At 45.1% G+C, this 22,288-nt stretch overlaps 8 protein-coding genes, 1 long non-coding RNA gene and 2 other non-coding genes across 12 annotated transcripts; 4 read left to right on the top strand and 7 right to left on the bottom strand.

The window, feature by feature from the left end:
* Positions 1 to 91: 91 nt before the first annotated feature.
* LOC6898206 (putative gustatory receptor 59b) lies at positions 92 to 1,202 on the bottom strand. The gene is made up of 2 exons (XM_002138239.3): positions 436 to 1,202; positions 92 to 372 (listed from the first exon to the last, which is right to left on the bottom strand). Exons 1-2 carry the CDS (start codon positions 1,168 to 1,170, stop codon positions 202 to 204), a joined length of 906 nt encoding a protein of 301 aa, XP_002138275.3. The 5' UTR covers positions 1,171 to 1,202; the 3' UTR covers positions 92 to 201.
* Positions 1,203 to 1,224: 22 nt separating this feature from the next.
* Positions 1,225 to 3,004, bottom strand: Gr59b (Gustatory receptor 59b). The gene is made up of 2 exons (XM_001360365.4): positions 2,048 to 3,004; positions 1,225 to 1,985 (listed from the first exon to the last, which is right to left on the bottom strand). Exons 1-2 carry the CDS (start codon positions 2,978 to 2,980, stop codon positions 1,830 to 1,832), a joined length of 1,089 nt encoding a protein of 362 aa, XP_001360402.4. The 5' UTR covers positions 2,981 to 3,004; the 3' UTR covers positions 1,225 to 1,829.
* Positions 3,005 to 3,138: 134 nt separating this feature from the next.
* LOC4803732 (putative gustatory receptor 59b) lies at positions 3,139 to 4,743 on the bottom strand. Its single transcript, XM_033379203.1, has 3 exons — positions 4,679 to 4,743; positions 3,395 to 4,495; positions 3,139 to 3,331 (listed from the first exon to the last, which is right to left on the bottom strand). The coding sequence occupies exons 2-3, from the start codon at positions 4,337 to 4,339 to the stop codon at positions 3,161 to 3,163; spliced, it is 1,116 nt and encodes a 371-aa protein (XP_033235094.1). The 5' UTR covers positions 4,340 to 4,495; positions 4,679 to 4,743; the 3' UTR covers positions 3,139 to 3,160.
* On the top strand, positions 4,699 to 5,133 carry LOC117183786 (uncharacterized). The gene has a single exon (XM_033379204.1). It carries the CDS (start codon positions 4,710 to 4,712, stop codon positions 5,052 to 5,054), a length of 345 nt encoding a protein of 114 aa, XP_033235095.1. The 5' UTR covers positions 4,699 to 4,709; the 3' UTR covers positions 5,055 to 5,133.
* Positions 5,134 to 5,258: 125 nt separating this feature from the next.
* Art7 (arginine methyltransferase 7) lies at positions 5,259 to 7,622 on the top strand. The gene is made up of 3 exons (XM_002138241.3): positions 5,259 to 7,015; positions 7,081 to 7,232; positions 7,297 to 7,622. The coding sequence occupies exons 1-3, from the start codon at positions 5,300 to 5,302 to the stop codon at positions 7,550 to 7,552; spliced, it is 2,124 nt and encodes a 707-aa protein (XP_002138277.3). The 5' UTR covers positions 5,259 to 5,299; the 3' UTR covers positions 7,553 to 7,622.
* Positions 7,555 to 9,205, bottom strand: LOC4803735 (tektin-B1). The gene is made up of 3 exons (XM_001360366.4): positions 8,862 to 9,205; positions 8,376 to 8,807; positions 7,555 to 8,315 (listed from the first exon to the last, which is right to left on the bottom strand). The coding sequence occupies exons 1-3, from the start codon at positions 9,071 to 9,073 to the stop codon at positions 7,658 to 7,660; spliced, it is 1,302 nt and encodes a 433-aa protein (XP_001360403.2). The 5' UTR covers positions 9,074 to 9,205; the 3' UTR covers positions 7,555 to 7,657.
* A 1,012-nt stretch (positions 9,206 to 10,217) lies between these two features.
* On the top strand, positions 10,218 to 14,664 carry l(2)k09913 (lethal (2) k09913). Of its 2 annotated transcripts, XM_001360367.4 has the most exons (5): positions 10,218 to 10,239; positions 10,811 to 10,999; positions 11,116 to 11,300; positions 13,392 to 13,673; positions 13,756 to 14,664. In XM_001360367.4, exons 2-5 carry the CDS (start codon positions 10,882 to 10,884, stop codon positions 14,344 to 14,346), a joined length of 1,176 nt encoding a protein of 391 aa, XP_001360404.3. In that variant the 5' UTR covers positions 10,218 to 10,239; positions 10,811 to 10,881; the 3' UTR covers positions 14,347 to 14,664. The 2 variants fall into 2 exon arrangements, with proteins under 2 accessions (XP_001360404.3, XP_015039305.1); XM_015183819.2 differs by lacking the exons at positions 10,218 to 10,239; positions 10,811 to 10,999; positions 11,116 to 11,300 and adding an exon at positions 12,328 to 12,438 and having other exon boundaries at positions 13,756 to 14,402.
* Positions 14,665 to 14,702: 38 nt separating this feature from the next.
* On the bottom strand, positions 14,703 to 14,784 carry TRNAS-UGA (transfer RNA serine (anticodon UGA)). Its single transcript has one exon. It is a non-coding gene; the product is annotated as a tRNA-Ser (tRNA).
* A 376-nt stretch (positions 14,785 to 15,160) lies between these two features.
* Positions 15,161 to 15,242, top strand: TRNAS-UGA (transfer RNA serine (anticodon UGA)). The gene has a single exon. It is a non-coding gene; the product is annotated as a tRNA-Ser (tRNA).
* A 116-nt stretch (positions 15,243 to 15,358) lies between these two features.
* Positions 15,359 to 17,088, bottom strand: Fib (rRNA 2'-O-methyltransferase fibrillarin). Its single transcript, XM_002138242.3, has 3 exons — positions 16,942 to 17,088; positions 16,385 to 16,818; positions 15,359 to 16,118 (listed from the first exon to the last, which is right to left on the bottom strand). Exons 1-3 carry the CDS (start codon positions 16,952 to 16,954, stop codon positions 15,537 to 15,539), a joined length of 1,029 nt encoding a protein of 342 aa, XP_002138278.2. The 5' UTR covers positions 16,955 to 17,088; the 3' UTR covers positions 15,359 to 15,536.
* A 2,460-nt stretch (positions 17,089 to 19,548) lies between these two features.
* On the bottom strand, positions 19,549 to 21,906 carry LOC26534391 (uncharacterized). The gene is made up of 3 exons (XR_001452102.2): positions 20,277 to 21,906; positions 20,107 to 20,222; positions 19,549 to 20,014 (listed from the first exon to the last, which is right to left on the bottom strand). It is a non-coding gene; the product is annotated as an uncharacterized lncRNA (long non-coding RNA).
* Between the last annotated feature and the right edge of the window lie 382 nt (positions 21,907 to 22,288).

The raw sequence follows: 22,288 nt of genomic DNA on the forward strand, positions 1-22,288 counted from the left end.
ATTTCGGAACAATAGTATTATAGAAGAGAGCATCTGCCACAGGAATGACATCTCCTGTCGATTAATTCCTCATCACCAGGTGAAACTGAAGGAGCATTATATAGTAATACAAAATGCTACTAATCCTTTCGAAACATAGACTTCGATTCTCTTGATAGAGACCACATGTCCACATGATAGAATCATGCATTGTTAGTATTTTTATTGATTGTGTTGCTTAGCGGACATCATCAAATGGTACTGAAGAAGCATTACGGAGTGGCATAGAATAGCCCCCATCATGTTAAGCCACTGTTTTCGATTGGCTGGGAAGAGGCCGCAAACCTTCAAATTAAGATTCATGCTGTTTTGGTAGATCACGTACGAACTTAGCTGGAAATTAAATGGAACTTTAGGAGGTAGTTTCTAGGTGGTCTGGTGTGTTCTTTGAAATACCTCGTTAGACATGACGCCCTCGCTAGCGGTGTGCTTCGGCATGCTCTGGTACTGAGCCACCAAATCGCATATATAGTCGGTCATGAAAAAGTCCACCGTCCGTATCAAATAGAGAAGACCATCATAACATTTTTCAAATAAATTAATGGGTTCCCTGCTCGAGTACATCAGACCAAGGTAGCCATTGATGACAGTGAATGTAATATAGTCGAAACGGGAGGCTAACATCTGGCGACCGTAGATCCTGTTTATCTTGTGCGCTGTCTGGCTGAGGCTGGTGTGAAGAGACCATAGACTTCGCATCTCCTCCGCGTATCTGGATGTTAGCGGCGAGCGTGTGGCGATGAGCTCCTCCAGTTGCTGGTTCACGAAATCATATCCTCGAGCAACTTGCCAGAACGACACAAAGTAGAAGTGTGTTGTGGCAATCAAGATGTTGTAGCTGTTGTTAATTAGAATGGCGCTGAGCATCATGGAAAAAGTTAATTCATCGGTGCACAGGAATGTTCCCAAAACATAGCACAGACTCAGATACGACGTAGTCAAGGTCTTTACATAGAAGAGCCTCCGAAGCTTCGAGTTCATCTTCTTTTCAGCTCGGCCTATCTCGCGGTTCAATTTCACAACTAAATGGTGTAGCTCCATCAGTATGCTGTCCCGATGACAGCGCGAAATCAATGTTTGGACAATGACCACGTAGTTCACCGCATAAAGGACGAAAGGAGTTATCCACATAAATCGCGGCAGCCAAACAGCCACGTAAAAATAGTCAACCATCGACACAAAAGCCACCGGCAGCATTGTCACCGTGATGACGTTGAGGATGAGAGTGTAAGCCTTGGCTATTCGTGTTTGAATAAATCTATCATCGACCAGCCTGTAAGAGGTCAAACCGATGAGAACCGCGAACCATTGGAAGATGTCCAGCATCAAAAGTATCCCCATTGTTCTGTCCCTCTTGAACTAATCTCGTTGGGCTTACTAGTGTAACTGAATTGCGGGAATTCCTTCAAATGGTGTGTGTAATATCAGAACAATTAGCTAATTATGGTATTGAAAATTCCAAGATTCCGATACACAGCACATTATAAATTGATCACTTCCACACATATGAAGGTAACAAGAAGGTAAGGGTAGTTGTTCAATCGATCAAAAACAAACAGATTAGCACTTTATGGTTTTTTTTACCAAGCAATTGTGGACCAGACCATTTGACAACCCTACATTCAGGTAATTGTGGTATCCACCAACATTAGAAAGCTTAAAATCTGCCTATCCCCAATATTCAATTAAGAAAATCTATATTTTATAAAATTCTCTCTACATAAAGGAGGATTTCAAGCAATAGTATTATAGAAGAGAGCATCTGCCACAGGAATGCCATCTCCTGTCGATTAATTCCTCATCACCAGGTGAAACTGAAGGAGCATTATATAGTAATACAAAATGCTACTAATCGTTTCGAACCATAGACTTCGATTCTCTTGATAGAGACCACATGTTCGAAGCTGTAGCTTGGAGCTGCTAACATAGGTCACATAGGAGTTGATCTGTGGTAAACAATTCTTAATTAATATGTAAGTGAAATCAATTCGAACTATTTTCAGCTTACCTCTCCCGACCAGCATCTCTCGCTCCAGGCATGCTTTGGTGAGCTCTGGTATCGCATGACCAAGTCGCTCATGTGGTCGATCAAATAAGAGTCCACGCATCGGATCCAATACGTGACGGAACCAATGACTACCCATACGAAATTCGTATCGGCGTCGAAGGTGAAAAACGTTCCCCAGTAGGCATTGATCACACCGTAAATAAAGTTATCGATGCGATTTGCCAGCATCTGAAGGCCGTATATCTTATTGACCCTTATCGCTGTTCTGGTTAATGCAGCATGAAGCGACCAAATGTTTTGTAGTTCCTCCAAATCAACGGGAGTGGATGCCATGATTGCGTCCAACCGTTGGTTGACAAAGTCATAGCCACTGGCAATGTGCCACAGTGCCAAAAAGTAGCCCATGGGGACGATCTCTAGGATGTTGAGGGCATTGCCTAGAAATATCATTTTAGCTATTGTCTTCCAATTAATTTCCGGGCCAGAGTAAAAGTGGAATATCCATATAGTCAAGCACATGTAAATCGCCATGAAGAACTTCAGGTAGAGGGGCAGCAGGAGGGATCGTCTGAGCCTCTGCCTTCCATTACGCTTTTCCTCGTGCATTAACTTGATGAGAAGGGGCTGCACCTCCTCTAGGGCTCTGTCCCGAAAGCCGCGCGATAATACCGTATATAATATGACCGCATACGCGACCAGGTATCGCACATGGAAGGTGATCAAAATAAGTTTTGGGTAGGAATGAGATCCCCGAAAACCATTCCGTGACTCCCAAAGAAGTGGTGGAGTTAGCACGAGGGTTGCGATATTCACGACCAGTGCATAACATCTGGAGAAACATGTCTGCTTAAAGATTGAGCCTACCATCCGATTCGAAGTTATGCCTATAGCCAGCGCGTATCCGAAATATATTTCCACCAACAAATGAGACATGACCGGATGCTCTGCCCGCCAGAGTCGAAGCTCAACTGAATTCCTTTTGCTTAGTTAATAAACTAAAATAAAGTGCTCGATGGCAGGCCTAGTGGTGATGCGCAGTGGATTCGTATCTAGAACCTTTTCGATGAAACTAATCAATAAGTGGAACGATAGAATCGTGCATTATTAGTATTTTTATTGATTGTGTTGCTTAGCGGACATCATCAAATGGTACTGAAGAAGCATTACAGAGTGGCATAGAATAGCCCCCATCATGTTAAGCCACTGTTTTCGATTGGCTGGGAAGAGGCCGCAAACCTTCAAATTAAGATTCATGCTGTTTTGGTAGATCACGTACGAACTTAGCTGGAAATTAAATGGAACTTTAGGAGGTAGTTTCTAGGTGGTCTGGTGTGTTCTTTGAAATACCTCGTTGCACATGACGCCCTCGCTAGCGGTGTGCTTCGGCATGCTCTGGTACTGAGCCACCAAATCGCATATATAGTCGGTCATGAAAAAGTCCACCGTCCGTATCCAATAGAGAAGACCTCCAAAACATTTTGCGAATAAAGTCGTGGGTTCACTGCGCGTGTAAATCGTGCCAATATAGCCATTGATGACAGTGAATATAATATAGTCGAAACGGGATGCTAACATCTGACGACCGTAGATCCTGTTTATCTTGTGCGCTGTCTGGCTGAGGCTGGCGTGAAAAGACCACAGACTTCGCATCTCCTCTGTATATCTAGATGTTAACGGCGAGGGTGTGGAGATGAGCTCCTCCAGTTGCTGGTTCACGAAATCATATCCTCGAGCAACTTGCCAGAACGACACAAAGTAGAAGTGTGTTGTGGCAATCAAGATGTTGTATCCATTGTTAATTAGAAAGGCGCTGAGCATCATGGAAAAAGTGAGTTCGTCGCTGAATAGGAATGTTCCCAGAACATAGCACAGACTCAGATACGACGTAGTCAAGGTCTTTACATAGAAGAGCCTCCGAAGCTTCGAGTTCATCTTCTTTTCAGCTCGGCCCATCTCCCGGTTCAATTTCACAACTAAATGGTGTAGCTCCATCAGTATGCTGTCCCGATGACAGCGCGAGATCAGTGTTTGGACAATGACCACGTAGTTCACCGCATAAAGGACGAAAGGAGTTATCCACATGAATCGCGGCAGCCAAGCAGCCACGTAATAAAATTTAACAGCCGACATAAGAGCCACCGGCAGCATTGTCACCGTGATGACGTTGAGGATCAGAGTGTAAACCCTGGCTATTCGTGTTTGAATAAATCTATCATCGACCAGCCTGTAAGAGGTCAAACCGATGAGAACCGCGAACCATTGGAAGATGTCCAGCATCAAAAGTATCCCCATTGTCCTGTGCCTCTTGAACTGTTCTCGTTGGGCCTACTCGTGTAACTGAATTGCTGGAATTCCTTCAATTCGAGTGTGTGTAATATCGGAACAATTAGCTAATTACGGTATTGAAAATTCCAAGATTCCGATACACAGCACATTATAAATTGATCACTTCCACACATATGAAGGTATCAAAAATGTAAGGGTAGTTGTTCAATCGATCAAAAACAAACAGATTAGCAGTTTATGGCTTTGTTTACCCAGCAAATGTGGTCCCTTTTACCTCTCTGCAGGTATGTATATGCAGGTAATTGCCGTGTCCGCCACCATTAGAAAGCTAACATGAAAACTTACCTGTTCTGCATATATATTCGATGGCGAGAGAATGCGAACATCAGTCGAATCAGGACGCCCGTCAAGTCTAAATCACACAATGGATATTTCTCTGTCGTATCTGCCAGTAAATCCCGCAAGTCTAGTGCTGATTGTTTTAGGCATCTCTCTTCTGGATTACATGTTTAATTGTTGGTCTGAACTCAATCGAAACACTGCAATTGGTACAAATTATAAAACCAGCGTCAACAGGTGTCTGGCAAGCAGTTCACTTTTCGATAGGACATGGGACGCCGAGACTCCAAATGGACGCATCTGCGGCTTGAGACACCTTCAACTGCGCCATCGTGTCAAACTGATGGCAGGAGTTAAGCGGCGGCTCGACCAGGACTTCTAACACATAATAAAATTAATGTACACGTAAAATAGTATTAAGAAATTATCATCTCAATAAAATTGTAGAAGTTTACCTCCAAGACTTTGTTTCCATCGAATTGGCGCCGCGGCCGGTGCTCGCCTCTAACATCGTGATTCATCGCACTGCTATGCAATCGATATTCTTCATCGTCAGTGCTACCAGATAGTTTGCTTTTTTACGAAGGTGGCAGCGGTGAGAGAACAGCTGTTGCCGGTCGCGTTTTAATGTTAAAAAATTTTTTAAAAACACATTTATTGCCAATCCGCCCGATGTCCTGCTTTTCCCACGTGATGAACCCCATAACGGGTGAGAACTCATGGCAGGAGCGCGAGGACGACTACGATTACCATCAGGAGGTGGCCAATGCCGGCTTCGGCGACATGCTGCATGACTGGGAGAGGAATCAGAAGTATTTCGCGGCTCTAAGGAAAACCATTAAGGGAATGCGTGCCGCAGGAAGGGAAGTACATGTCCTGGACATTGGAACCGGGACCGGCATACTCTCAATGATGGCCTTAAAAGCTGGGGCGGACTCCGTCACGGCCTGCGAGGCATTTCTGCCCATGGCAAATTGTGCTGCCAAGATATTCACCGACAATGGAGTCGGCGACAAGGTCCAGCTGATTCGAAAACGCTCCACAGACATCAAAATTGGCGCGGACTTGGACATGCCACAGCGGGCGAATCTCCTGGTAGCTGAGCTGCTGGACACAGAGCTGATTGGCGAGGGCGCCATCAGCATCTACAATCATGCCCATGCCGAGCTGCTCACCGATGACGCTCTGTGTATACCGGCCCGTGCCAGGTGCTACGCCCAGGTGGCTCAGTCGCCGCTCGCCTCGCAATGGAACAGCCTAAAGATTCTCCCAAATCTGGATGGTGAAGCCTTGCTCCGTCCGCCAGAACAGTTGAAGAGCTGCAAGGGAGAGGCTGCTCTTCATGATGTTCAGCTCTCGCAGCTGCCGGCCGGCACCTTTCGCCTGCTGACAGAGCCCATCGAGATCTTCCAGCTCGATTTTCAGCGTAAAGAAAAGAGAGAGAAGCAGAGGGAGAAACTGGTGCAGCTGCAGGCGAGTCAGCCGGGTGCCGCGGAGCTGGTGTTCTACTGGTGGGACATACAACTGGACGATCAAGGGGAAATCCTGCTTAGCTGTGCTCCGTACTGGGCCCATCCGGAGCTCAACGAGTTGTCTGCCAGCAAGGAAGAACGCTTACCTGTGGCCAATGTAGTGCCCTGGCGGGATCACTGGATGCAGGCCATCTATTACGTGCCCAAACCGCCGCAGTTGGCCACTGCTGGTCAGGACTTCTACTTGAGCTGTCACCACGATGAGTACTCGCTCTGGTTCGATGCTATGCTGGAGGCTCCGGCCAAAACCGTGCGTCGGCATACCTGCTCCTGTGACCTGCACATGACCTACTCCCGCAGCAGAATCGGCCAGCTAAATCAGGCCATACGCAACAAACGTTACCTGCGATACCTGGAGGCGACCATAGTGCCAAAACAATCGAACGTCCTGGTCCTAGGAAATGGCTGTATGCTAGGGCTGGCTAGCGCGGCCCTTGGGGCAGCCTCGGTTCAGCTTCACGAGCCACATCGATTCTCACGCCGTCTGATCGACTCAATTGTGCAGCACAACGAATTGAAGAATGTTAAGTATGTGGAGAACGTTGAGCAACTGAAGGACACTGAATTGATCGCTCTGAGCCATGTCTTTGCTGAACCCTACTTCCTCAATGCTATTCTGCCTTGGGATAACTTTTACTTTGGCACATTGCTGATGAAACTAAAGGATAAACTACCGGAGAAAGTGGAGATTTCGCCATGTGAGGCGAGAATATTTGCCCTGCCCGTGGAGTTCTTGGATTTACACAAGATTCGTGCTCCTGTTGGGAGCTGCGAAGGGTTCGATCTACGTCTCTTTGATGAAATGGTCGAGGTAAATGTGATTTTGATGGATTTTGCTGACTCCCGTGAGACTTTTACGAATTGCATTACTTACAGAGATCCGCTGAACAGGCAGTGTCCCTGGTGGAGGCGCAACCATTGTGGGAGTATCCTAGTCGCGCGCTAGCCGAGCCCCAGCAGCTTCTCAGCGTTGACTTTGCCAACTTCAATGTCGAGCACCATCTCAAGGGAAGCATAGAGCTGACGCAGTAAGTCTTAATCATTGCAATCTCTGGATGTAATCAGCGCATGATCTATATATTCATTTTCCAGATCGGGTGTGTGCAATGGAATTACTCTTTGGGTGGACTGGCATTTGGATAAGACCAACAATCCCAAGTCCATCGTAAGCACCGGCCCCAGCGAAGCAGTAGTTCCAGGCGAGTTTGTCAAGTGGGATATGTTTGTGCGCCAGGGCGTGCACTTTCCAAGGAAACCCACCGACCTTTCCGGCCGTGTGGCGTGGAGTACAGATTTCAAGCCATTGCTGGGCCAGCTGAAATTTGGCTTTTCACAAGAAAAGAGATGAACTGCGCATATAAATGTTCATTAATTCACATAAATTTAGACAATTAAACAAAGAATCAAACTGGGAAACAGAAAACTTTGAAACGGCGATTATAAGCTTAACATTTTATGTCTTTGGAATCTCATCCTCCATGCGCGTGAGCACAATGTTCCTGTCCGTCTGGGCACTCGGATTGGCGATCTTCAGGCCGAACTCGCCACCCTTGAGACGTTGGCGCAAGTCGAGGGCCCGTATGTCAGTCATCAAGGAATGTTGCTTGTTTTCCAGATCCACATCGATCTTTTGGGCATGCTCCTCCATGAGGTTGTAATTGGCCTTGCTTTCCTCAATCTTGGCAATCAGACGACGGCGGATCTCGCGGAGCTTCTCCACCTCCACACAGAGCATCTCGTGAGCTTGGTCCATGCACAGCTCCATGCCCGAACGTTGGGCACGATTCTCCAGCCGTGTTTCGGCCAACTTCAATCCGTCGGACTTGTCACGCAACGCCTGCTCCAGCGTCTTGATCTCACAAACCGCCTGCTCCATTTCGTCCTTCATTTTCATCTTCTGCCACTCGAGTTCGTTGCGTGCACGCTGGGTCTCAAAGATGCGCTTGCGAATGGTGTGCTCGGCGCGCTCCTGCTGCGACTGGAGCATGTTGCGGGCTTTCTCACGGCACACGAACAAAGCCTCACGAATGGCATAAGTGTCGGCCAGCTCATTCTCCGCCAGCTGCTTCATGTTCTTCACATGCTCCAACCAGGTCTCGTAGGAACACGAGCTACAAAGAATCACCATCTCACTGTGGTTCACAAACATCGTACGATTGAGGGCTACTCACTTCTTTGGATTCCTGGTGGGATCCGGCTTGTAAGATATGTTCGCGGCGTTGCGGTCCAAAGCCAATTGTGAATTGTCTAGCTCGACTGCCTCCAGTTTGTTGTCGATCTCCATGCCGATCTTGAAGCGCACCTCCTCCAGGCGAGTCAGCTTCTCCCAAGCCTTCTGGCAGCGGTCGGCCAGCAATCGTTGATTGTTCTCCAAAATGGCCAGCTCGTTCTTGATCTCCGTGTCGGCCTCATCGTAGGTCATCTCAGAGCCAAGACGGCCATCACGCATGGTCAGGCACTCGGCAATGACCGATATGGGACCAGTCAGCGTCTCCAGCTCGCGTTCGGTTGCATTTTTCTCCTCCTGGAGCAGGTAAATCTCGCGCTCAATACGCTCAAATGTCTTCGATATGATGTCGCGCCAACGATTCAGCTCGGATATACTGAAACAGAGACAGCAGTCAAACTTGGCCCGTAGAACTACAACCCCTTCTCACCGGTCTGTTAGGCTCTCATTGGTCTCATAGTTGGCCCAGTCGCCTTCGATCCTGGTCTCGTTCCGCAACGAACGCGATGCGTGGCGTATGGCGAAGGCGTCCGATCGACGGGCATCTGCAACATTCCGCAGCTGGCTAACGCGAGCATGCCAATCCGTCAGCGAGATATGCTGCAGCGGCTTCTCCATTGTGACCACCGAATGGAAAGCCATGATGATATAAAATGTACGAAAATGTTAGACGAAAAATATATTTATTTTTGCTCTCAACAGGAACGCTTCAGAACTTTGACTGAATTAAAGGTACGAGAATTTTCACATCGATTGAACAAAGTTTGAAGTTTGTTTGGATTAAGAACACTAGATCTCCAAGGCGCTGCGTCATTGTCAAGGACTACTCAGAGGACTCTGTTTTGTATGGAAATTTTGGAGGGCATTGGCATTGACATAGTAACCACAGCTCTGGATATGAAACAATAATGTGAGGTGTTTGCCGTAGAATGAGTACTACAGTTGGTTAATTAGCATCAGAATCTTAACGGATATTCATTTATAGTTTGTATATATTTAAATTTTTAAACTTTGAGCGAAGATATGGCGGCCTTTTTAAAAGTGCACCCGTTATGCCGAAAGGGTGGCAGCACTATTTTTCAATCAACATTTCGTCTGGTTTTTTGTTGAACATTTCGTTTAAACCGGGTTTTAGACAAATTACAGTAAATGGGAGTACTTAAAAGTAGTTTATCATGAACAACATGTATTCATCAATCGTTTAAAATGTTGTGGGCATGGCTAAGTAGAACATTTAGCTAGTAATATTGGACGGAATATCAAAATGGAACAATAGGAACAACTATCCACTTTCGTTGTTCTTTGTTTGACCTTTTTCGCTAAAACCTTTTTTTAGGCAAAATCGAATAAAAGCATATGTTTAAAATAAGCCAGTCAAGTAGAAAATAGGTTAATTAATCGGATAAAATTCTGTGGGCAGAGCTGATGGTTCTTTCTAGCTAGTAATATCAAATCGAATATCATAATCGAGGAATATGGTTTCCCATCCTTGACGGAGAACAATTAACCCATTGTTAGCCAAGGTGGTATTTTAACATCGCACAGAAAATAATACAAATTTAATCATTTTAGCGCAGTTCAGGTGAAAGATATTGTGGGTTTTTGTATGCAAAGATGGAGGATAAGATGGACCTTCAAGAGTCATTACTATTATAAGTATTACTTGTATCATTTTTCGCGGTTTAACTCACGTTGTTATACAGGGGGGCTTAAGCGGGTTAAGTTCGTTTTGAAACACTGCTGATGCGGAATTAAATGAATCTAAAAATTTTAGTTTAAAAGTAAACACGGAGAGCTCGTCTGCAGGCGTAAGTGGCACCGCGATCGATTCTGGCTGTTAATGTTCATCAATTTTCCAAACATGCAAACGCCCACGAACGTTCTTAAGTGTACTTTCTCGAAGAGGAACGTTCAAGACACGCATCTCGTCGTTGGGCACAAACGAAATTTTTATCAATTTATAAATTGAAACCCGTCTGCAGCCAGCCAGCCGCAAATGCGCAGGGTACAAAGTTCGTTTCGTGTGCATTAGCCCGCTGTGTCTGTGTATTGTCTGTGGCTCTCAACATGAATACGAAAACGCATGAGCGAAAATTTCGGTGGACCGACGCGAGTATACCCTTACCGTTTCGGAGATTTAAATAGTTAAATACATTGATAATAGCGATGTGTTCCGTTTAAATTTTATGTTGAAGCTGCCTCGTTGAGAACAAAAGACTACAGATAGATGTGCGTTATTGATATTACCTGGATGAAGCTGCCTTTCATTGTGATTTACAAAACAATGTTGCCCCTCGTAAGGGTATTCATTCAGATTACACATACAAATGCATAAAGGAATTAAAATGAATACAAATCTGAATGTGCCTGTTTTTGCAGTTTCTGTCCAACCGCTTCTTGTGCAAGTCGTTCACACCGATCTGATCTGATCCCCCTCTCACTCCACGGCCATGGCTGCGCACTTCCTTCGCACTGCATTTTACGCAACTGCAGCAAAAAAATCGATAAGTCTACCGTTCGTTGCCGGCCGGACAGCCGCAACTTTAGCTGTGGGCCTTTCCTTTGGTGGTAAATGTTTGAATGTAGAATGCTGCTCTATTTGAAGATGAAACCATTCAACTCACGTTTATTTATACATATTTATTTGTCTGTCCCCATCCGCCATTCGCCTGCCTCATGCACAGCACAAAATAGCCGGAGCGCTGGCGCTGTTCCGTACGAGAATGTCTACGCGGACAATTTCTTCAGTGGGTGCGGGGGCACCATATCCACCGGTCTGCTGCGACCGATGGCCGAGTACCGGGAGATCCAACGGCCGCTATCTCGCAATTTCTCGAGCTTGAGCACCGGCGGGCCGCAGGTGGCACATGTAAGCATTACATTACATATTCCATTATACTTTTCATCTTGTTGGCTTTTAATTGAACTTTAACCTGTAATTGCCCCAATAACCCCACCCTCCTCTTGCCTATGAACTTGCTTCTGCCTTATAATTGTGTGGGTTCTGTTCTGTTCTCTTCACTTCTTTTCATTTTTGAATTTGCATGCATGAATTGATTTCCTCTGTACTTTGAACCGTGTATATGATTGCTCTCTCCCTCTATACTTCTTTCTCAGATTTTGTATGCCGATTAGGTGGTATACATATATTTGAAAAATATTTTATTGGGTTTTTAATTGCCTGCAATTTGTTGAGGACCATTTAACGCTTGAAGTAACTGGAAAATGATGGCCATTGGAGAATGTCGATTACGAAATGTTGTGCTGGAATCCGTATCGTATCCTTGGGAGTACTCTTGGAACCACCCTCGCCCAGCAAGCTTCGATCAAGCACGCTCAATTGGGGCCAGCAGCAGCAGTGGCAGCTTTTTCCATGATATACACACATCATAATGGCGCTCAATGCCAAGCTTTCGCCCAGAGCCCCCAAAGCGTGTGGCACTCTCATGAGTTCCAAGGCACATGTTGATTATACCTGGAATTTAATGGACACAGGGGTATATTGGGTTCTTGACTAAAAAGTATTTCTATACCAAAAGACATCTAAAAGAGCCGACTGATTCTTGCGAAGATTCAATAGAAAGGCTCTACAATAAGCTCCTTCCTATATACAAATATGGACTCGAATCTACCAGTACTATTGTTTCGAGCCGAGAGTATTTGGGTATTTTCTAGTCGAGCCACTCTACTTCTACCCCTTCCAGTGCTGCCGCAATGTAATTCAAGCCGACGCCACAAACCGCCACTCTGATCCCTAATATGTATACACACGGGGACTCTCCTCACACACAAGCACAAAAGAATAACTATTTTCCATTGGAAGTAAGCTCCGCTGAATTCCACTAAGCTATCCACGATCGGACCACTGGATATATCGTGTCGCTTAGTCCGTCGTTGCACCTGCTGCCCTGGGCATCTTCGTTGCCATAATGGATTTCCTAATTGGAATTACATTATTGGTCGTACTAGTGGTGGTATTACTTAAGGTCTATCGACGTCTGAAACGTGTGAGTGGCCGTGAACCGAAAGTTCAAGTTCAAAATGTCAAACCAAAGCGAAAGTCTCTCTCTTTGTCCGGTTCTCCTCCCCAATTCTCTGATATTCCGGTGTTTGCTGCTTAAATTATGTGACATCTTCTTCGCCTGTTCGTTCTTGGTACGGAAAGCGGAAACTAGCGCAGCTGGAAATTATTCCACTAATCTAAATTGCAACTCCTTATCGTCAGGTTTGCCTGCCTATCTTCAGACACAGGTGCTATCAATCGGTTTAGAGGTCTTAGCCACCGGAAAAAAAGAACCCTGAATCGAAAACATAAGCCAAACCTTCGCTCCCCTTTCATTTAGTATTCAGCATTAGCGGGAAATTGACGCTTGGTAACGGCAGCTCCAGATAACTCGGTAAAAATCATTAATACGAAAATGACACGGCGAATGCAGAGATAATTATCGGTTGCATCATAAATTACGAAAAATCCATTATTGGATATAATTATTATCATTCAAGTGTAACGTTCGATTTTGAAGTGCCTGTCCTTTAGCTATATAACCAGACATAAACGCTCGATGGAATCTGTATCTCATATAATCTTACCAGTACCGCCAGTACCGGTTGCAGTTTCTGTAAATACGAGTAGGCTCTGCGATTTATCAATAACTTGGTCTTATTATCACGTGTAAAGTGGCATAATCAAGGTCAGATTTTTTAGCTTTATCAAATTTGCATGGATATATATAGGTACATTACCCAATCCCACTCCATGCCCAATCTAATCACTCGATGAGATTCTAACCGATCAGGCCACGCTGTCCACTACTATATTATATTTCCTATCTAATCGGGCATTGATTGAACCAACAACTGGACCTATCCAAACTATGGTTTAAAAACTAAATACATAGATTACCCCATAACAACGATTGGGAAAATATATCCGACTACTATCTATACCGTGTGTTTTCAGAGCGCCATGGCACCGTTGACGAATCGCCGGTATATATCTTCCCAAGATATTACCAAAAACATGACTCTCTATACTAGCAACAAAACGAAGATCGAAGTGGATCCCAAGACGCTTGCGTTTAAGAACCCGACTGGCAATCCCCTGGTTCTGATGATGGCCTGGCTGATGGCCAAGCAGAAACATCTGAAGAAATATGCCCAGATCTACACAGAAATGGGCTTCGATGTGATGGTGGTGCACATTACGCCCTGGCAGCTGTTGTGGCCCGTTAAGGGAACTCAGGTTAGAAAATCTATAACCATTCAACTACCACCTGTGCCAACAATCACAATTAGTCACTAAAACATTCGATTGCATATTCAAGGTGGTGGCCGCCGAGACTCTCAAGTTTCTCGAGAACAACGCATCGTATGAACCGATCGTCATGCATGGCTTCTCCGTTGGAGCATACCAGTTGGGCGAGATTATGCTGCAGATGTCGCGCGATATGGATCGCTATGGCAGTATCCTGGAGCGCTTCGTTTGCCAGATTTGGGACAGTGCTGCCGACATTACAGAGATTCCAGTAGGCGTGCCCAAGTCCATCTTCCCCAAGAACGAACGCATGCAGAGCGCCCTGAGGAACTACACCCTTTACCATATGAAGACATTCCACAACCAGGCCACGATTCATTATATGCGCTCCAGCCAAATGTTCCACTCCACCCTGCTCAAGGCCCCGGCGCTGTTCTTCGTCTCTGACAACGATCCGATTGGCCCACCTTCATCGAATCAAGCTGTCCGCGAGAACTGGGAGAGGGCCAACGTAAAGGTCACATTCAAGTGCTGGGAACGTTCCCAGCATGCGGCCCACTACATGAAGCATCGGGATGAGTATCTGCAGACCTTGTTCCATCATCTGGAGACCTGTGGCGTACTCGAGGCCATTGGCGTCCCCAAGCGCGCCAAGTTGTAAGCCCCTTAAGGCTGACGAATCGGTGATATACATTTAAACAGATATTCAACAATCAATGCGATTATGATTTTACTTTAGTTTTTAAGATCTAACGTTTAACAAAAACAATTGTCCTACATCCGATTATCTATGTGCGTTTCCCAAGGTATAATCTTGAAACATATATTTGGCTACGATCCCCCCGCAATGGTATCCACACCGGAATGCAAGCGGAATACGTAAATACGTGCGATAAAAGTCGTAACAGAAAGTTATATTATCTATATTATCTTTTGAGATCGCCGCAGAACGGCTTAATAAAGTAAATTAACAGATAAATTATGCAACTATCAAAAAAAGAAAGAATTCTTATATCCCGCTGCGGACAGGATTCGAACCTGTGCGGGTAGAACCCAATGGATTTCAAGTCCATCTCCTTAACCACTCGGACACCGCAGCACATTTCATTTTCGCGTCAAATTTGCCACTTGATAGGCGCCGTAAAGCGCCTCCTGTGAGGAACGTTAGGCAAAAACATTAACTAAGAAGCGGCGGAGATAAACCAAACTAGCCGTGAACTAGTTCTGGATTCGGTTCTAAGTACCAGGGCTAGCAAAAGTGTTTTTTTTTTAAACTCAACATGTAAAAAATGTACTCTTTTGTAACACAAAAAATTACTTTTCTTATATTTTAATTAAATTAATATTATGTTCATTTGATCTATTTCCAGATATGTGCCTCGAGCTCGAGCTGAAACATCTGCAAGAATATCCCACAGGTAGCGCGTTTGTGCACCCAGGCCCAAGAAGCATTTCTGGCAGGCGATTATATATCAGCTGCGGTGTCCGAGTGGTTAAGGAGATGGACTTGAAATCCATTGGGTTCTACCCGCACAGGTTCGAATCCTGTCCGCAGCGGCAGTTCCCTGACGTTCTTTTTTTGTCCACTTTTCCTTTATTTTTTAATAACATTTTCTTCTTTTATTATAACTTTAAACGACCTCAATTAAATCATTCTGTGGCCTTGAAACGAGTCTGGTTTTGTGGCTTGTATTCTTTTATGTATTTGTACGTCTGCTACAAAAATAGTTTGCATTTTGATTTATCTTTACAACTATGGTTTATATTTAATAAGAAGAAACTTAATACAAAACGTCTGTATTAAAAGAAGTTATAACCTAAAATCTATCCACATTCGCCCCTGAACACTGTTCACTGCTTGCCCGGTGGTCGGTAGACGCCCACGACGACAGCGTGATCACGTTCGTACGGCTCCAGCGTGAGCTGTTCCTGTGGCTTCAGTTTGTCCGCCTGCATCTTCTTGACCTCGGCGGCAAATACCGCCTCAGGCTGCGCCGTCGAATCAATGCAGGATGCCTTAATCGAGATGACAAAGTGTCCTCCGTTCTTAAGGAAGTGCTGTGCGTTAAGGGCCACAATACGGCCCTGATCAGGCTGGGCGACGTCTGCGAAGATGGTGTCGACCATGCCTACCAGCATGCGGTATTTGTGGGGATGGCGAGCGTCTTCGATGATGGGTATGATGTTGGTGCGTTTCTTGGCCACATTTATCAGATCGCGACCCGAACGATGTGAGAACTCCACGGCATAGACGAGACCCTCGGGCCCCACTACATCCGACACATGGGAAACTGTGGTACCAGAGGCGGCGCCCAGATACAACACCTTCGAGCCAGGGGGCATGTGAATCTTCTCCACGCCACCCAGAATGGCAGCTGCCAGCTTGGAACGGAAGGGATTCCACACACGGTACTCAATCTTCTCGCCACCGGTCTGTGAAGGAAGCAAGAAAATTGTGTGAAACGCTGGACATAGATGAATATTTGTATCTATTGGGTGCTAAGAGATTTTGCCTCAGTTGTGCATTGTTCTAAGCGACCCAAGCGCACCTGAAGCTGCTTCACGTGTACCTGAAGTGCACACAGCCACCGGTGAACGCAAGGGCCGCTCATGACCACATAATGCCATGTTCTGTACCCCTGCACAACATCATCATCAGCAGAACTCTAGTCTACAGGAAGTGTGATGCGAAAACTAACCTCGACAGAAATGCGCTTCTCTCCGTAGACTTCGGATCCAGGCACAAAGTTGCGGGTGACCAGAGCATCTTCCTTGCCGCGTGCAATGAAGACTCCTTCGTGACGATGTGGCTCGATTGTGACTGTTTTGCCACCCTTGAACCCCCCGGCTCCGCCTCCACGACCGGCTCCTCGCCCTCCACGACCGCGATCGCCACCGCCGCGTCCTCCGAATCCTCCGCGACCACGTCCGCCACCGCGATCTCCACCGCCGCGTCCACCAAAGCCTCCGCGATCGCCACCGCCGCGTCCTCCAAAACCTCCTCGGCTACCACCGCGATCACCCCCGCCACGGCCACGGAACCCTCCGCCACCTCGTCCCTCGCCGCCACCGCCACGCCCACGGAAACCTCCGCCTCCTCCTCTGCCTACACCGCCACCGCGTGGACTGAAACCTGTAGGAAGACACCAGTACATCATTTTATCAATATTCACACTCATTAGGAGGTTAAGTTCTATGTTTTTCTCGGTTTCAGAGACTGCCTTCATTTGTTCATGGCAGTTTTCGCTTTCCTCACCTGGTTTTCCCATTTTTAAATGTTGTAGTTCAACTCTTTAATACAACTTAAGCGAAAATTGAATTGTCTGAGAAACACGCGGCCAGCAAAACGCTGTACCAACACAAGAAAGAAAACACGTGTGAATGTACGGTCATACTGAATACGGTCTGGTGATGACAAGAAGAACTTGGTCCACTTAAGCCCCCTTTATTTAAATTAAATAACAACTCGAGTTAAACCGCGAAAAATGATACAAATATTAATTACAATAGTTACAACTTATGTTCATCATATCCTTCATCTTTGCATACAAAAACCCACAATATCTTTCACCTGAACTGCGCTAAAATGATTAAATTTGTATTATTTTCTGTGCAATGTTAAAATACCACCTTGGCTAACAATGGGTTAATTGTTCTCCGTCAAGGATGGGAAACCATATTCCTCGATTATGATATTCGATTTGATATTACTAGCTAGAAAGAACCCTCAGCCATGCCCACAGAATTTTATCCGATTAATTAACCTATTTTCTACTTGACTGGCTTATTTTAAACATATGCTTTTATCCGATTTTGCCTAAAAAAAGGTTTTAGCGAAAAAGGTCAAACAAAGAACAACGAAAGTGGATAGTTGTTCCTATTGTTCAATGTTGATATTCTGTCCAATATTACTAGCTATGTACATATATAGAACATTTATCCATGCCCACATCATTTTATACGATTGATGAATACATTTTGTTCAAGATTAACTACTTTTAAGTACTCCCATTTACTGTAATTTGTCTTAAACACGGTTTAAACGAAATGTTCAACAAAAAATACAGACGAAATGTTGTCAAGTCAATTTTGCTGGTATTTGAAGACTCCTGATTCCTGTACCTATTCATGGTCTCTGTAAGAAGAAATATCTTTAAATATCTTTAAAACAGGGACTGTCTAGTTTCTGCATTAATAAGACCCTAGGATGACAAACATAGTCTCAATTCTATAACACCTTTTTACCCCAGGGTATGAGTGTGTACTCATTGTTGTGAACCGGTTATTGTCAAATTGATCTTCCGTCGAATATTACTAGCTATGTATATAGATCTCTCAGCTTTGCCCACTTAATTTTATTCGATTAGTTTTCTAATCGAATCAATTTTCTACTTGACTGGCACTTTAAAATGCTCCCATTAATTGGCGTTTTTTATAAAATAAGGTTAAAACTAAATATGTTAACTTAAAAGTATTTTTTACATGGTGCAGATCTAGCGGCCATCTGTTGTCGATTACACCAACTAATCAATTTAATTTTTAATTTTTACATGAATTCTACATCTAATTATACTAAAATGTACATGAGTTTTACATAAATTTCACTGGTCACACTATGCGCGGGCAATTTAAGTGGAGCGCGGGATTGAAATCTTTCAACCCAATTAGTTTATGTTCCCCGACAAATACCATCTGAATTATATTTCTCTGATAATCATATATCTTATAACAATATTTTCAATATATATGTATCTATCTCGTTGGGGTTCCTTAAAGATTTCAAGGCCAACAGACAAATGGGTCTAGAATATGAGTGTTACACTGAATGTTGGTTATGAAGTTAACAGTTATCTCCTCTATCACAGATAATGGGATCACACTCTCTGATCCGAGCTGGCAAATCAATTGCTGCAATCACTTAATCCCCATTTTAAGCGTACATATCTCTAGCCCTAAACAAATTCCGTGCACATTTTATAGCTTCGAACTCGGCAAGCAGTTGGCTAGGGAAGGCGGAACCGGGAACATGGGGAAAAATACTTGTAAGCAAAATTTGAATAAAGCTTTTTTCTTCTTTCAAGCACGCGATATGAACAAGGGCAGTGCTATATATGCCAGTATGTACATACATACATACATACATATGTACACATAAGCGAGAATATATAGTTGGCTGACAAGAATCCGAGTGTGTTTGAGTCGCGCCAACACAATTTTTATATGAGTCCCAGTTATGGAGTAGATCCCACGGCAAGCCGCTGCCATTGCCAAGACACGTGCACTGGAATTTCGACCAAAATCCCCCATTGAGCTGCTCTCCTCAAAGTGCTCGAGATAATGAAGTAAATCCATTAAGAAGCAATTTAGGGAGAGTTATTTATACGAAATCAGAGATCTTATCAAACACTTGCCAGTGCCAAATCATAATAAAACTTTTAACAGCTCTGGCCAGTGCTATCAGCAAGAACAGTTGCCATTTCGTGTGACTCCTTGTTTCGGCCATCAGCCGATCGTAATTTGCTCAAATCTCAGAGGCTGAGTCGGAGACAGAAATGCGTGATTATCGGGCGACTCGATGTGAGTCGACAGTTTTGCCTTTGTTGGTTTTAAGGTTAGGAAGCTACTCCAATGATGAAATTTCTCCACCCGGCTGCCCTCTCCACACTCCATGGTTTGGGCCTGGGGCTTTACGTCACCGGAGAGGGCAGGCATTCGACTCCGTTCGCAGAAAAACAGCAATATCATTTTGTGACTCGTTTTTGCCCCGAACACTAGTCGCCTCCACCGAGCCACTCATACAATCGTAAATAAAGGCGAAGCAGCCAGAGCAGCCGGAGCGGAGCACATGGTTATCACGTGAACGTTGCGCCGAGTGCCCGACTCGGGTGCCGTCGTGTGCGGGAAACGTGATCAAAGATCAAGAGAGACACAAAGAGAGAGGGAGAGAGAGAGTGGGAGCTCTGTCGGAGAGCACATAACTGTATGTGTGTGTTGGATTGGGGCCTGCCTGTGTGCAAAAAGTCAAGCTGCAAAATGGCAACAAAAATTAACACAGTGCGGCGCCGCCTCGAACATTGTTGTTTTCTCTCTCTCTCTCTCTGTAGCTCCCCCCTTTCTCTCACTCCCCCCTCCCATCGATTTGTGCTCTCTATTCTTCTCTCTTTGCCACTTGTGGTTGGGGCCTGTGTGCCCCAGCGGAGGTTATCGCGTTAATCATTTCGCACTGTTAACGCAAATACTCAATGCTGTTTGTTGTTTTTCCACAAATGATATTTATATTCACCTCGTCTGCTCGTCCGCCCCGTGTTTCACGACACTCCTCCGTCAAACTAAATCAAATATGATAATGAATACTTAATTACCATTTCACAACGAACTCCCTTCTTGTTTCCAACCATTATGGCCAGTCATGGAAAGATACCTATGTAGGTATGTATTGCGAATATGATCTTTGGATCTTCCTAGAAAACACTTCGGAATCCATCTCTTGTCCGGCAAAATGATGTCACAGTTGGGGGATGATAAATCAGAACGCCTCTGCAATGATAAAATACATGCACAATCGCAAGAAAAGTACTTATATACTTATACCTTTTTTTATGATATACCAAATCTTTCACTAGATAAGATTCTGCAGTCGCAGTGCGACCAGCGGACGCAGATTTGTCGAGTGACTCAAGGCAATCTTTTTCGACGGGATACGGGTGCAGGCCTGGGGATAACCTCCGGCGGAAATGGCTCTTCCTGAGCGATGATCGCACCTTGTCCAAATGAAGACGTTCTATTCTTAGTGGCCGCAATTAAAACAGAATTATACGCGGAAAATATACATTTTTAGTGTCGCATCTTCCTCTTTGACTGTTTGCCAAGTGCCTGACCCAGAGACAGAAACAGACACAGACCCCAGAATCATATCGGGGGTGTTAATAAAATGCCACGCCCACAGCCCTGTACACACCCACAACGATTCCCAGAGTTCGATAAAGTTTCCAGTGCTGATGCCATGATAATTGCCATTCGATCGATCCACAATGCGGACAATTGAAGCTGATTGGGCGCAATTCAATTATGTCTCCAGATGGTAACTCAAATATGCCTTAGAAATTCACACAATTCCTCGCTGTAATGAGACGTTTGCCCAAACGCTTAGACAGCACAAATATAAATTTCAATATATTTTCTAATTTGAATGCGCCACAATCGGCGGGCGAGCGAGCGAACTGCGGATACTCTTTTCAATTGGTTTTTATTGGGTGATGAATAGAACAGATGCGGATCAAGTGGACAATCAGTAAACAATAGCATATTCGGTGTTATATGGGAGGGATAGTTGTATAACCATTAGTGCTGGTATATCTTGGGAAAAAGCTGGATGCAAGCTGCATACCTACGTAGATATACCCTCCCAGATAGGGTCGAATCAGATGCAAATCATAGACACACATTTGCCGACCGTATTAAAAGGTTGTTGGCGCCAACACACCTCAAACAATGTCCGTGCGGGGACATCATGATTAACAGCGGAAAAAACCGCAGGCCAAAGGAGCCGAAATCGTATTCTGGCCAAAACGGGTGACAGCTACACCCTTGCACGGAACACAATTAGCCCTGTTTAGAGCGTTTTTGTTTGGTTACACCTGGCGTATACGTAACGACACGCATCTGACTGATAGACAGCTCGACTGATGTTTATGTGGCTTGTAAGAACGGAATGCATTTTAATTAGACTAAAACTGAGCTCGAAACGGAAAAGGGTGAGCCATATGGCAGAATACCCTCCCGCATGCCGCTCCTCCTCTCCCGCAGTGCACTGACGTCAAGCGGACTGGCGGGAGATCGCTCGACTGTTTGCCATTTGTCAGATGATAAGGCTTGTTAGTGTAACAGATTCGCATTCACAATCACATCCATCCATCCATCAGGGGAGGAATCACTGGCACTTCTGAAGTGGGCGTGTCGCCTGATTAGATTGCCATCGCCGGGAATACTCTACAATATTCTCTAAATTTAGTCCAGTCATAAATCCGAAAGTCGCTCGAATCATTTATAGAAACTGTCCCATTCGTGGTGATGGTTAATTCTTTAGCTGAAGATCCAGCATGATAAGCCGGTTATTGAATGGATTGGATTGTGCCACGGGACTGGGCTAATCGAGTGGGGTCCCACACTCGATAAGAAACGTCTCGAGATTTGCCAGAACTCATTATTTACGGAACGGACAGTGGATCGTCGTGAACGTGCCTCCAAACGTGTGTGCCATGTGCCAAAATTGATTTGGTATTGGAATCGAAGACGAAATCAGAACGGGAATCGGGAATCGGGTGGGGCCTTATCAAACTCCGTCTGTCGTCAGTGCCCCCTGACAGAGCCCCACTCCTGGCTCCACCCATCCTCTCTGTACCACCCCACCTATGCGTTTGTCGAAATCAGAATGAATTTGCAGTGTCCCGAGCGACCGACGGCGGACCCGCCTCGGCTCATTTACTTAGGCGCGAATCAAAGTCTGAAATGTGCCCCGAAAAACTGATAAGGCATAAATAATTTGTTTAAAACATTTTATTTTCACCAATTATAATTGATAACCAGCGGTTGAGCGAGAGAGG

Source organism: Drosophila pseudoobscura, chromosome 3, assembly GCF_009870125.1.
Source record: "Drosophila pseudoobscura strain MV-25-SWS-2005 chromosome 3, UCI_Dpse_MV25, whole genome shotgun sequence".
NCBI classification, from domain to species: Eukaryota; Metazoa; Arthropoda; class Insecta; order Diptera; family Drosophilidae; genus Drosophila; species Drosophila pseudoobscura.